The sequence below is a fragment of the Anastrepha ludens genome, chromosome 6 (assembly GCF_028408465.1).
Source record: "Anastrepha ludens isolate Willacy chromosome 6, idAnaLude1.1, whole genome shotgun sequence".
Taxonomy (NCBI): Eukaryota; Metazoa; Arthropoda; class Insecta; order Diptera; family Tephritidae; genus Anastrepha; species Anastrepha ludens.
Genome location: NC_071502.1, coordinates 100,540,075 through 100,555,557, shown reverse-complemented (window position 1 = coordinate 100,555,557; position 15,483 = coordinate 100,540,075). Strand labels below are relative to the sequence as shown.

The 15,483-nt window shown below is 35.4% G+C and overlaps 1 protein-coding gene across 8 annotated transcripts in view; it reads right to left on the bottom strand.

Moving 5' to 3' along the window:
* Positions 1 to 7,585: 7,585 nt before the first annotated feature.
* LOC128867896 (NAD kinase) overlaps positions 7,586 to 15,483 on the bottom strand; it is an 87,717-nt gene continuing 79,819 nt past the window's right edge. For all 8 annotated transcript variants that reach the window (XM_054109485.1, XM_054109484.1, XM_054109486.1 and 5 more), the window contains 5 exons: positions 14,008 to 14,091; positions 10,043 to 10,276; positions 9,553 to 9,958; positions 9,212 to 9,469; positions 7,586 to 9,145 (listed from right to left, as the gene is read on the bottom strand). In XM_054109485.1, coding sequence (XP_053965460.1) covers positions 8,852 to 9,145; positions 9,212 to 9,469; positions 9,553 to 9,958; positions 10,043 to 10,276; positions 14,008 to 14,091 — 1,276 coding nt within the window. In that variant the 3' untranslated portion in view covers positions 7,586 to 8,851. The remainder of the gene's footprint in view (positions 9,146 to 9,211; positions 9,470 to 9,552; positions 9,959 to 10,042; positions 10,277 to 14,007; positions 14,092 to 15,483) is intronic.

The following is a 15,483-nucleotide window of genomic DNA, read 5'->3' as shown; positions in this document are numbered from 1 at the left end:
ATTTATTAATTAAATATATAAAATAAATATAGGCATATATGGATATATAATAAATAAATATATAAAATATAAATTGACTTTTCCTCTTCCATTTCAATTTAGCAATGAAAAATTTCATATTGCGCTTGATTAGCTAGTGATGAGCAGCAGATTGTTAACATTTTACTGATGGAACATTTGGGGTTGACACTGTTGCTTTTGCATTTGATGTCATCTCATAAAAAGTAACACTGCTGCAATTATTACATCTCGAAAACACTCAACCATTCAAAACTCAATACTACTGAATTAAACATTCGTAACAGCAGAGAATGTTAATGGACATTCTCTGGTAACAGGAACATTTGCGCCTTCTCATTTCATTAACATTCTCTGTTGATAGGTTTGCATTCATCAAAACACAAAAAACGCCTACGAACATAATTGATGTCAGTAACATGTGTCCGTACTGTTAACAACATCTGCTGGCAACATCACTGCACCCTCAATAATTAACGGGCATTCTCTGATTCAACTGAGTGCGCACTCTTTTTTCACACAAACAAACACACATAAACATAATAATTTTTATTTAGAGTTAAATGCAAAAATATAAATTCTGTCTGCACGGTACGATTTCTTTCAGGGGCCTACAGCTTTGTAGGTACTATGAATATTTCTATAAAGCTTGCGGTATTCGAAAGCTAAATGCTTATATATTTATGAGCATTATAACTCAGATAAATTCTTTAACGATTAAGTGCTGAAAAATATTAAATTTTTGAAGTCCAGAAAAACGCACCCGTAATTCGTCAAATGTCTATAACTCGCTGAATTTTACAGTTGTCAGCATGAAATTTTGCGAATAGACAACTAATAACTTTTACCTGTACATGAGAGCAAGTTAAATATAGTTTTAAAAAAAAATTCTGTTTGTTTGGAGTCTATTTTTCTTTTAAAATGGCAGGTGTGAACTTAATTAATCGTTGCCACGGCAGTCTATTCTATGTTACCGGAACGACTCGAATTTATAGGCAGCCAAATAGTGGCACTCCAACAGCATTTCCCCAACATTTAGGGGGAATGTTTTTGCTTCTGCTACAACAGCAACAATTAACTTAATCAATACTTACTGAATGTGTTGTAATGAACACACGTGCTGTTATATACATACATATATATGCATATACATTCTCTTACATATAAAAGGTTTTTCAATTGGCGCGGGTCGATTTTGGCGCCCTGTGGCAGCCATTTTGTTTTGGTGACATCTGTCAAATCTTTTGTTTATTATTCAGTTGTTTATGCCAAATCATCATGGCACAGCACGTTCAAATGATAAAACTTTATTATCAAAATGAGTGTTCATTAACGCAAACGTTGCCCGCATTGCGCCCATTTTTCGATAGACGTGGTGGCCCTTCCAATTTCTTATGGCCCATATTGAATCATATGGGCCTAGACGATATGTGGTTCCAGCAGGACGGCGCTACGTGCCACACAGCAATCGCCATTTTATTCCATTTCAACATCTACCCGCCCTTATTAAAAACCCTTTATACAAACAGTAATACATTTTCAACATATTCAATATATTTACTGGTATGGGACCGGTGCTTATTTCTTTTCGACAATAGCAGAATTTCAAATACTTCCCATATGCTTTCCAGCTATTTGGATATTATTGTAACATATAATTAGTAAATAATTGCATTTATTGAAAACCTACCATTAAGGCTGAAAAGAGCTGAACTTTGTATATATTTCGCCTTTTCCTGCGCATGCCAGCTATTAACTATCACTGTATATCACATTTTTTTATGATGAAAGTGATTAAAATTTGCCTGGAAAATTTTTCTTCTTGTTTTGAAATTTGGGTTAGATTCATTAGCCACAAGCTAAAATGTTTGTAAAATATAAATAAAATGATAAATGTTCAAATTTCAAAGAATTATCTTTTTGAGTGTCATACAAAGCATTAAAGATAGCGCAAAATTAATCATCACAGGGTCCGTCACTCGAAGTGTAAAGGCCAATTAAAAAGGCCATAAATTTAGTTTGGAAAATTACTTTTATTCAATTCAAAGTAAGGAATGTGTGAAAATAATACAAAATTAAGAATCAATTTCCGCTTGCTCGATATGACCACCTTTTGCCTTGACTATGACCTTGACACGGTCCAGAAACGAATCGCAAGCTGCCCGAATGGGACTTGCAGGTATTTTGGCCCACTCGCGGACAATGGCTTTTTTCAGCTCCTCGAGACTGGTGAATCTTTTAGTTCGGACCTTGCTCTTCAAAATGGCCCCAAGAGAATAATCCATCGGATTCGTGTCTGGTGAATTTGAGAGCCATTGTGTGGACGTTGTGAAGTTTAGAACGTTGTTTATTCTTTGTTCACTCGAGCTTTGTGAGCTGTTGAAACGTTCATGGTATGCCACCGAAATGTTTGTCTGCCCAAGACTTCAAAGCAACCTCCAGAATACTTACCTGATAATATTTCGCGTTTACTTTTACGCCAGGTTCGCCAGGCCATTACCCATTCGATGACTCAAATTCTCGTATGAACGGTCGGTCAAATAAACCCTATCGTTTTGGGAGTTTACGAATTGCTCTATTTGAAAAATTGTATCGTCAGAAAGCATAATGTTCGGAAATTAACCGCTTTCGGCCTCGGTAATATTGTGATTTGTGAGATTTAAACTAAACAAACTAATGCAAACGAAGTGCCGCGTGTTAAATTGCTAAAGCACAAATGAATATAAAGCCTCCAAATGCAGTTTTTGGCGTTTTTATTCGGAAGATGCCGCGGCTAGAAAGTTTGTGTGTGCGTTTAATTTTTTGTGTTTGGTTGTTTCCATTGCTTTTGCATACTCTTCTTCTTCACAAGCAAGTAATTCCTTCCTTTTGTTTGTTTATTACGAATTGAGTATCTTAGGTGGCGCCATTAAAAAACTGTTAGTTTAATTTTCGCGACACGGCGAATTCGGAAGGCGCAATCATTTTCTCTATCATTCTTGATTAACACCTGATTACTACAGACTTTTGTAATATACCGAAGAAATTAAAATAAAATAAATAATTGGCGGGTACACTTCTGTTAGGTGTTTGGCCGAGCTCCTCCTCCTATTTGTGGTGTGCGTCTTGATGTTGTTCCACAAATAGATACCGAAGAAATTGCTTGGATTTTATTCACACTTTGCGTCTTCACTTCGCTTCACCTGCAATAACATTTCTAATAAAAACTAAAATAAAAATTAATTTCCTAAGTTTTTTTGTATTTCGCTTAGTTTTGAACAGCAACAGTAACTAAAAAATAAATTGTAAAAAATAAAAAATGTAAAAGAAATATATAAATGGTTTTCGATTTTTTCACTTAAGAATTTGTGATTGTTCTGCTCAAGAATACAAATTTTTAAATTTTGTTTCTCATAATTAAAAAAATTTTTTTCCTCATAATTTTTTTTAATAATATTTTTTAATAATGTTTTTCTAATATATTTTCTGATATTTTGAAATTTTAAAATCTTTTGAGCCCAAGAAAAATAATTTTGATTTAATTTTTTCAAGGAAAATTAAAATTAACTTAAAATATGCGAAATGTCAATTGTTTATAAAATATAAAGTATTTTGACAGTTTTTCGGGTTTTTAAATTAATAAATTCTAATTTTCATGAAAAAATCTAATTTTTATGAATAAATTCAACTTTTTACGAATATTTCTATTATGCACCGCAACACCGTTTTGCTTTTCCTTCAAGAAGCAAATAAATAGAAATCACAAAATCGGATGATTAATTTTGCGCCACCTTAGTAATGGGTTGTTCAATAGGTGCGCTTCAACTTTTTTCCGATAGGGAGGGCGAACGACGCAATATTTTTTATTTTTCGCTTGTCATTTGTAAACTTCTTTAGTATACATTTCATCATGGAACGCTACACACTTGAGCAACGATTGCAAATCGTGCAAATTTTTTGTGAAAATAATCGTTCTGTTGCTGCTACTTTAAGAGCATTACGGCCATTTTACGGTCCATTTAACAAGCCGTCCCGTTTTGGGGTTATGTGAAGTCATTGGTCTACAGTAACAAGCCGGCGACGATTTGTGAGCTCAGAGCCAATATTGAACGCGAAATTGCTGAAATTTCGGCCGATTTATGCAAAAGAGTGGTCGAAAATTGGGTTCAACGATTGGACTTCGTAAAACGTGCACGCGGTAGTCATACAAAAGAAATCGAATTTCATACTTAAATGTATATGTTCAAACTCGATAATAAAAAAAAAATTAGTTAAAAAAGTCAAACCGTTTGTGTTTTATTCAAAAAAGTTCAAAAGTTGAAGCGCTCTTACTGAAAAACCCTATATATATGTAATCAGCACATACAGTTGCGGACAAAACTCTCCGTACGACCCCTTTTTTCTTAATTTGTCTCGATCTAAAGCGTTTAAAAGAAATGTAGTGAGAAGTTTTGTTTTAAGTCTAATTATGTAACAAATATAAAAAAAAATTATTTATTATTTTCAGTATTTACTTTAAAAGTTATTCACGAAAAACCAAAAAAAGGCACTGACAAAAGTGTACTTAAATAAGAATTATCTAGGAAAACTGATTAAATTTGTGGAAATTATAATTTTGTTGGGCCACCACCAGCATCGATGACTGGTTGCAAACGTCTGGGCATTGAAGCTGCTAAGTTTTCAAGCTCCTCCACCGAGATATTCTGCCATTCCTCCAGCAACTTCTCTTTGAGGATTGGAGCACTGGTAATAGAGTGTTTCCGAATCTTTCGCTCCAAAATTTCCCAAACATGCTCAATAATGTTTAAGTCCGGGCTTTGTGGAGGTGAATATAGTTGCCATGGAGCATAATGGGTATGCTCAACAATGCATTATAATGCGCAACATACCATTTCAGAGTGAGCAGTGCGTTCAAAAATGCAAATATGGCAGTACTGCAAATGCAACGCGTTCTTAAACGTAATTTTTGTATCAAAAGTCATGCATTATTTGCAGCAAAAATTTTCACACTGCCAATAAATACGCTAGTACAATGTCTGATGAAAAGTGGGTATTTAATTATTTATTTTAGCTTTTAATACAAAAATTGATGAAAAATACGATATTTAAACTTTATTTTATTATACTTTTCTTGGTTTTACTGATTACTTTAGTACATCGGAGATAAAATTACTGTTCAGAGTCCGACTGAGCATGGAGAACGAGTTCAAGTCGGGAAGGAGGAAAAAGAGCGTGCTCTGGGCTAAGGTCGTAGATGAAGTAAAAAAAGTTAATAAAGATTTAAAAATATATAGAAACATCGCCCAGCGAAAATTTTCTAATTTACTCATCACATATAAGCGAATAAAAAAAAGAAACAATACATCCGGTAGAGAATCAACATCATGGCTTCACTACGAAGACTTTGATGAGGTGTATGGTACCAGGCACTCAATCAATGTGCCCACTCAAAATTTACAAAGCTCAATTGAGCTGCCGATGTCGATATTAACGGAACCTAATGATGTTGAGCCATCAAATTCTCCACGAACTTCAAGTCGTACAACCGCACAGTCTCGAAAAACTTATTTTTGGGTATTTTACGTTTTGATATTAAACTTTTGACAAGTTATGTCCTTCTTTTAAGCTTTACACGGTTTTTTTTCTTAAATTTAATAAAAGACTATCGGTTTTTTCCTCACATACATCGTCCATGACCAAACTTAGAAACAATTCCATTTTACTGCACAGCGCGTTCATAAATGCAACAAATCTATTTGCAATTTTTCAACAAATCTATCAGTTGCATGAATTGTCACATTGACAGTGCTGCCAGCGCTGCAAGTACAGCGCATTATAATGCGTTTCTGAACATAGCCAATCTTGCTGGAAGATCCAGCTCGAGCCTAGGCCTAGTTTGTCCACGGATGGCTTCAGGTTTTGTTCCAAAATGGTCTTGTATTGAAAGCGATCCATATTTCCTTCAATGAAAACGAGATTTCCAACTCCTGTGGCTGCAACTGCTCCCCAAACCATGACACTGCCACCACCATACTTTACAGTCGGAATCAGATTTCTAGGATCCATGGCAGTGCTTGGTTTTCTCCAAACCTTGGGTTTGCCGTCGTATCCAAATATGCTGTATTTGGACTCATCAGTGAATAAAACTAGTTTCCAAAATTCTATTCCCTTATTAAGGTGCTTTTTTGCAAACTCCAGACGAAGCTTTCGGTTTTTCTCGCTTGTAAGAGGCTTCTTGCGAGGAGTTCTGCAGTTGTAACCTTCATTATTAAGGGTCCTGGTTACACTGTGGAACAAATTCAGGTTAGCAAAAATTAGGTCCATTCTGAGAGTGGCGGGTGAAAATAGAGGCGAAATTAGAAGACCCGTATCGCGCCGTTTTTTTTTGTTAGTTCGAATTTTTTTTTAATCGGCCTTCGAAGTTCGAAATCGGAGCAAAATTGTTTATATGGTTTTTTGGCTATAACTCGTCGACTAATTGATATTTTTTCAATCTGTAAAATCCAAATTATTGCTAGAGACCTGTGCAACAATTACAATTTTTGAAAAAATTGATTTCGAAAATTTTTGTGGTACTTATGAAACAATATACTGAAAATCGGCATTTGACTGCAAACTTCGAAGGCCGATTAAAAAAAAATTCGAACTAACATAAAAAAACGGCGCGATACGGGTCTTCTAATTTCGCCTCTATTTTCACCCTACTCTCCAGAGAATTGGATGTTTCAAAGTTTTTACAAATAGTTTGTACCGTGGACTTGCTTAAATGCAATAAATCAGCTATTTCACCAAAGGATTTCTTATTTCTTCTGTACTCAACAACTAATTTTCTCAAATCAGTAGAGATTTCTTTGCGGAATGACATTATTCCGATCGTACACTTTTTCATAAGACAGAATGCCATACATTTTAAGAAGAATGCAAAGTAGAACCACAAAATAAAACAAACGGTACTTTACAGCTAAGTATTCGCACTTTTGTCAGTGCATTTTTTTGGTTTTTCGTGAATAACTTTTAAAGTAAATACTGAAAATACATTTTTTTTTTACATTTGTTATATAATTAGACTTAAAACAAAACTGCATCATTACATTCCTTTTAAATGCTTTAGATCGGGAGAAATTAAGAAAAAAGGGGTCGTACGCAGAGTTTTGTCGGCAACTGTGTATCATTTTTGTTAGAATTGTTGTCTGCTACAATGTGTGATGAATGCTTTGATGTTGTTGCTCAAATGGAGGGCCCTCGAGTTTTATACATCGGATTTTTTTCACACAAACATCTATGCAGAATTGCCTAAAGAGAGGCGGTCGCTGCTAGAAATGAATTGTTCCACCTTTTCATTATAGACCCAGCTGAACAAAAGCAAAAAATAAAACAAACAACAAAAAACCAAAACAAAAAAATTTAAAAAAAACATACAAAACAAAAGCAAAAATAAAACAAACAACAAAAAACCAAAAAATAGCAAAAAAGCAAACAATAAAACAATAAAACGAAAAAAATATAATTAAAACAGAAGAAATCTAGCTGTCTAGCGTTTGCTGGAAGATCAACATTTTCCAAAAAATTAAACATCGGATAATCCATCTTTAAAGTTTCCGATAACCATGACAATTGGGCATACCTTTTATTCCTGTGCAAACAAAAAAAAAATATTTCTTAAATAAGAGAAATAATCAAAAATAATTATTATAATAACAATAAAATATGTAAAAATATTATTTAATACAATAATTTTTAGCCATAAAACAAATTAAAAGCTTACACTCGTAAAGTCTTGGAAGTTGATACTTAGCATCAACTTGAAAACAAAAAATTGATTATTTGCCATCCCTGTTTTCAAAGCATGAAATTTGTAATATCAAATATTTATTTTTGGTGCTTTTTTGCATAAATCTCTAATACATAAAATTCTTCATAATTCTTCATACTTAGAGCCAAATTTCTAATTTACTCATTCCATTAAAGCTACGTATAATTAAATGATTTTAGACATGTGCAATTGCCATAAAAGTGCAAATTCAATATTAAATATGTAAAGTGACAACATTTGTTGCATATTGCTAATAATTATTGTAATTTATTTATACTGGACTAATCTATTATTAACACAAAACAATTTGAGCTTACAGTGTTCCATTGGAAGTGCTTAGAACAAATGGATGTATATAGAAAAAAATTAGCTAGTCTTGGTTCACCAGCGGCCAATGTGCATATGTATATAAAGATATATGGTCATACATATCCAGCGATCAGTCAACAAGTGAATATTGCGTCAATTATTGAATTAATCACAAATGGTATTATTACATACTTATGAAAGTCATTTCAATGCCAATATTTTTTTTAAATAACGATGCTCAGTGTAACGTTCGCGTGCGAGTGGAAACAAATTTTGAATTTCAAATAGCGCATTTTTAGCTTCAAACAAAACACAGCAGGTGCACGCCCATATTAAATACTTTAAACGATGCATTCGCTGCATACCACATCACTTTCACTTTATTTATTGCAATTTTCTTTGATATTCATATAAAAAATTCAACTAAACTAATTGGCAACAAATCTATTGAGTAATCCATTATTTATTACACTTTTCTACAATTTCGCTCCATTTTTTTATTAACTAACATATAATGACGCTAAAGCTAAAGCACAATTAAACAAAATTTGCGCGCTTTCCACTAGCTTTCGCCAAATCTTAACCATTTCTTTCATAAACATGCGCCAACACAGTACGACGCTACCTCAGAGCTGCGCGTTTCAAATTTAATTATTTCCCATACACTCCCTAACACTTCGTTCCTCCTCGGAGACATTGAACACCATCCAATTACTGCACACTAGCATGCATCTAACTGTCCAATATTGAGTCTTGGACACGATCCAAATCATCGAGTGTGTCCTCTGAACCGGAGGCGGTCAGATCACACAACTCATCCAGACATTTTTGCTTCTTGCGCACATTCCAGTGCAGACACTCCGCCAGCGAATCGAACCAGTCGGAAATCTGATCTTGTGCGCATATACTGGGTACGGGGTAAATCGAGGTGGTCACACGAAGACAGTCGCCGTGCAGCAGCTCCTGACGATTGCGCCCATCAAAAGATACCCACGACGTGTTGCGGCTGTCCGGCGAAATGGAGATCTGGAGAAGAAACAAATGCATTACTAAACAATTCTGTTAATGTGAAAATTTACAAAAACTGGGTACCTTCAGCTCTACACCGGCTGGCACCACGATCGGTCGGAAACTCAACGAATGCGGACAAATGGGTGTTACCATTATTGCCGGCACGGAGGGATGTATCATCGAGGCGCCAGCAGCCACAGCATACGCTGTGCTGCCAGTGGGCGTGGAAACGATCAAACCATCACCCTGCACCGACGTAATATATTTGCCGTCCAAGAAGAGATCGATATTGCTCAGGTACGGTGAAGGGCCGCGATCGATGACAACTTCGTTGAGCACCTGCAAAGCAACAACAAATATGCGTTTATTAGGAATACAGTAAAAAATATATATTTTTTCATTTCCAATTTTTATACACTTACCAAAATATTCGTAGATGCACGACTCGTAGTTTTGCTCGTGCCACCATTGCCCGACACTTGACCATCTTCTATGGCCGTACAGTATTTCTCTGTCTGATGATTATATGGATTTTTTATTTGATTTTGTTGCAAACTCTCAGATTCCTTGCGGCGATCACTCTTTCGATAGATGACGCAACGCAAGCGGCTGCGCAACGTGAGCGCAGCATGACCTTCCAGCACATTTGTCACTTGCTCTTGGAAGTTATCGAATTGGAATGGTGTTAGAAAACCGAGCGAACCCAAATGGAATGCCATAACTGGCGGCACCGATTGCTGGAATAGCAATGAGGCATACAAGAGAGTGCCATCACCGCCTAAACAGACTATGAAGTCAATACGATCGGTCAGGTCATCACGTCCATCTCTGATAGTGAGGAGGGGGGAAAAAAAGAGATAATTTCAAATTATTTAGTAAATAGAGGAAGAAGATAAGTAGCAAAATACGTACTTGAATGTCACCAATTTCTCTTTGATATTTTGAAATTTCTTATCCTCTAATAGTAGCGGGTCATCGAGCACCGCCGACTCGACCCAGACGACCATGTGCTTCTCCTGTACCAACCATTCAACCAGTTGTACGAAGGGCGCCAACACTGTCGAGTCACGCACTTTCTTTATGACGAGCACGGTGAGCGGCGGTTTGTACCAAGTCAAACGTTGACTGGCGGGATCCTGAATTTGCCTGCGAGAGAGAGAGAGAGAGAGAGAATTATTGTCAGTGTTGGTGTGAAAGGTATTTTTAAAAACTTAGTAATGTAATAAATTATATATTTACAATTTGCATATTATTTCTTGAAATAAAAATACGAGTACCACTACAACCTTTGTTCCACAACAACTCCCATAATAGAAAAAAAATTTGGTGTGTTAGTTATGTGGAGGAAATGCATAACACCGTCAGGGAAAAAAATTATTAAAAATCAGCGCGATTTTTTAGCAACTTGAAACTTACACTTTATTATACTAATTTTAAGGAATTATTTAAGTTTTATTTAAAATTTCAAATTTGGATTGATATGGCTTTTGTCAGACAAAGAGAGCTATACTTTGATAAAAAATAAAAAAAAAATGAATCAAAAAAATAAAAATAGTCGGAACTGGTCAAAATGTTGAGTTGTGAGCGCTTGTCGCGTGATGTAGTTATTTATGAAACTTAGCAAACCTGCACAACTAGCGGGTCTATTCGAAATAGAAAAAATGTCTGAAATAAAAATCAGAGCAACATTTTGCAGAGCACATGGAAAAGATAGGCATCTCAGACAGTGTACTCAGCCCAACCTGTGAAGAGGAGGATGAGACGGCGGAGCACTTCATGTGCATCTGCCCCGACTTCGCTCGAATCAGGCTTGAGGTCTTTGGCACTGTTGTGTTAAGGAGCGACCACCTTGGCTCCTTGGCACCACTACATCTACTCAGATGTTTTCGGAGGTCGGGTAGACACCCTTCCATAATCATAAAGAGGCTATCTGTTGAATTAATTCTGATCGAATATTTATTGACATTGAACTGATTGGGCCTCTGTGACTAAAGAACTGGTAAATCTATCATCCGCAGAATATTTACTATACACCAATTTTTGGAAAATATACTAGAAAGACGAATCAACCCATAGCCCATACGAGTATTTAACCCATACGAGTGTGTTTTGCGGTCTAAATTTTGTTCACCTACAAAACTTATATCATTGAACATCTGGTATCAAGTTTGGTAAGGACATCCACAAACTATTTGATAAGAAGCGAGGATTCAGATGTTCTATATCACGTGCTATGTCATGTGATTTCATTAATCTTATATTCGAGTAAATATCTCGCAGAATTAATAGGAGCAGTATCTGAATGAATTAGGTACGATCTTAGAATACTAAGCAGTACAATTTCTGAGCAGTCATCTGCTTAAATAGTTACTCCATCTGTCCTTTTTAAGTAGGCCACAGCCGATGAGTCTGGACCAAACGAAGCAACTTCTAGCACCAAATAGGTAACGTATTCGGATGTTTCATTCGCTTTGTTTTGATTTACCAATTCTCAGCACTTTTTTCTTTCTACTTCTCTTGATGTACGAGTACTTAAGTGTAAACTTACTTTAATATATCTGTTATTTTTTCTGGTCTACATTTATCCCGGCAATATTGTATTCTAATAAAATTCTCTCTGATTTGATTTATCTCATTTTTCATTTATAAAGTAATAGATTATAGAGTCTTTACTTGTGGTGCCTGAGTACACGACTTCTTTTGATTTTGAGGAAATGCTTTCATTTGACCTTTTGAAAGATTTTTAACATTTTGCCTTGACTTTATAGTTCATCAAATTGATCCCTAAAGAAAGTTTGTGCGATTAAAAACCTTGAAATAATTTTCAATAATATATTCTCTAAGTATATCAATTACGTAACATCGAAGTCCTACTCCGTACTCGGCTTTTTTTTAAGGCGCATTAACTCTTTTTATGTAGTGAAACAGATTTCAGTTTTCAGTGACAGTCAGGCTACATTGCAGGCCCTGGAAAACGCGAGGCAAACCTCAAAGATTGTTCAAGAATGTAAGAAGAAGCTTAATTCTGTCGCAAGACAGAACAGGCTCATACTTATATGGATTCCAGGACACTACGGTATTCAAGGAACTGTGTATCAGCGGTTCGCCCACAAGGGCCAGAGCCAATAATCGGAATCAGTCTCGCAGGAATCAGGAATTATGAATTGGATCAGCGATTATGTATGCAATTTACATAAAAAGCGATGGCCCGGTCTAGAACGCTGCAGAACTGCAAAGTGTTTTGTGACAAGTCCGAATAGAAAACTATCGAACTTTCTACTAAAGCTTGGAAGAAAAAACGTTCGGTTGATGGTCGGTATTACGACAGGACACAATCCATGGGACCGGCATATGGCCACCATTGGAATCATTGAGGCCCCGATGTGCCTGACTTGCTTGGAAGAGGCGTATAGCACTGAGCACTTTCCTGCCTGTGTGTGTCCTACCTTTGCTAGAGCAAGGCTACGAGTTTTGGGTTCCGATGTTCTAATAATGAGTAATATTCGTTCTCTAAAACTGAGATTTGACAAAGAATCTGGAAAATTCTCACAGGACTAACAACCTTTGTCCCTGTCTCTATTCTTACCTATCTCTTTCTCTGATATTTTTCTCCTTTCCTCCTTGACTATCTACCCTCTTTCTAGAGCTCTAAATACAATGGGCTTTTTAACCTGAGTGTTTTAGGAGCCACAAAATCTTTTGGTGCTCCTTGGCTCGACCTATTCAAATTTCAATTTTTCAATTTTACTTCTTTTTATATAATTTGATTCGCATACCTTTCAGATTTTTTCAAACTATTTATTAAGGGCACGAAAGCAAGTTTCCTGGGCCTACCGTTAGATGGGCGACCGGTGATCTACACTACACTGACAGGGTTAAGTATACTGCTGCAACAAAAACAACAACCACGAGGTCGAAGTGCAAACCTCAAAACTATCTATTCTAAATCATTTATTAAGCCACATTTCGGCCGTCTTTGGTATTTCGGTGGTGCCCAAGTTTGAAACTCCCCAGGCTATAAACACCAAATGATAGAAAAAGGTTTTTCTAATAGCGTTCGCCCCTCGGTAGGCAATGGCAGAACCGCCGAGTGTATTTCTGTCAAGAAAAAGCTCCACGTCTGCCGTGGAGGGGCCATTTGTGGGAAAACATTAAGGCAAACACAACACAAATAGGAGGTGTACGCTAAACCACCTAATAAAGAGTGTAAGCCCCACATTTCAAATATGGTGTTTTCATATGGATACCAAGGCGATTGAACGTCTTCAAAAAATTTATCTTTAATCCGTTCTTCGCTCCTGAAATTTGGACGAATCTACACCCCTTTAGCCTTCGCGTCTATGTTTGTTTGTAAACCTTGTCTTGTTGGCTCATATGTAAACCTTAAATCTCTTGAGAATCGTAGGTCTATCGTAAGCCTTTCTTTTACTTATAAAATCATGAATAGTGCAATTAATTGTCCGTTTTTGGTAAAAAGCATAAGAATTAATGCTCGCAACCTTCCCTTCATAATTTACAGTCATTCCATGGATATCACGAGAAAACTAACTATTCATCTAGTGCTCCTATCGCGCGATATAGCCGTAATCTCAATGCTATTAGGTTTATACTACATCCCTTGACTTTACTGTTTAAAAAGCTGTTTTATTCAATCTTTGAAATTCCGCATTTTACTTATTATAGTTTTGAAATTAGGCTGGGTTGAAATGATTACCCAGAGAGAGCACATTTGGACGAAAATCAAATTCGTCCCTTGTGATACCATTACAAAGGAAGTAAGGAGGAAAAAGAAACGAATAGGAAGCAAGGAGGGGGTGTTATGTATTTAATTAGATAGCATTATTTCATACACTAAATAAATAAATATAAATACTTACATAACCATTGCTTGATTTTTCATTATTCGTCCACATGGTCCAAATTGTTGAAACGGCGATGGAGCATTCAAACTTCTGGTGCGCCTAAAAGAAATAAAAATTTAAAAAAGTTTGTTTTAATAATTCAAATATGTTTCAGAAAGGTGTAGTAAAAATAAATATAATATTTCTCCAATAGATGGTCTCAGTAATCTGTATCTCGCGCTGTATAAGCGCAATCGGATTACCAAAGATGGCATTAGAAAATAATATTTTATCTAAAAAAAAATTGAAACAGTTATGTGATTGTTTGACTCAGTTTTGTTTGAGCGCTCACCGAAGATGGGCAGCTGTAAAGAGAAAATACCCCAAATTGTATAGTTTTTCTGAGATAAAGGCGTGAAAACTCAAGCCAGACGGCTGAAAATGGGAATAATATAATATTTATAATCCTAGTCATATGCAATTTCGATTTAATATTATATATGAATTATATAATCTTACCGCCCTATGCCCCAATAGGAGTTTACAAATATCAATTGTTATTTATTAATTATCAAGGAAATAAAAAAATAATTATAATTTATCTTTAAAAATGTCCAAAAAATCATACTTAAAATAAAAAAAGAGACTATCATTATTTTTTTTTTTAATTTTGGAGTGTTTCCATTAAGCATAGCACATAATTTTTTAGATATTTGTCTAGGGAAACTAAAAGAGGAAATTAAATAATATCGATCGGTAAACATTTTATACCGAAAAAATGTAAATTCAATAGTATTTTCAAAGCGTACTTATAAATTAAAAAAAAAAAAAAATTAAATATGGACGCCTCTCTTTTTTGGCCACAGAACAAGTTTAGCGGTTGGTATCCAAATAAAATGTTAATTCCCAATCGCTGTACATATAGCCTATCCAGACCCTGTTTCGTAAAACTACTGCCCATCCTGCCACCCATAAGATTCTTCACTGACTGCATTAATCTTCTACTATACCTATGAGTTAAGCGAAAGACATACAAACTTTAAAATCAATAAATCCAGCGGCAGAAACTAAAAAAAAAAGACTGAACAGATCCTAGTTTTCAGAAGGATCCGAAAGAAGTGACTTATGCATTTTGAAAGTATTTGCATTACGCGGCCACTAACCAAGCTAACTTTCCACATAATGAATTAAGATAAGAAAACGACGTCAATTTTATACAACAATTAAAATCTTTCAAATCACATAGATTAGCTGTATTCGATACGCTACCTCTTTGCTCGCTTGACGAAAAATGTGCACGTGAAGGCAACTACATAGTTAACGAGCAATATTCGCCACAAACAAGTATAAGTATACCTTATAAAACTGTTATAACTCACTCTTTTCAATGCTACTAACTCTCTTTACTGATATTTGGCAATTTTCATCACACCGCGAAAACTTTTATTGCTTGAATTTTGCGAATTCTCTTTTCACGTGCCCGCCGGTTTCACACACCTCGCAATTGCTAGT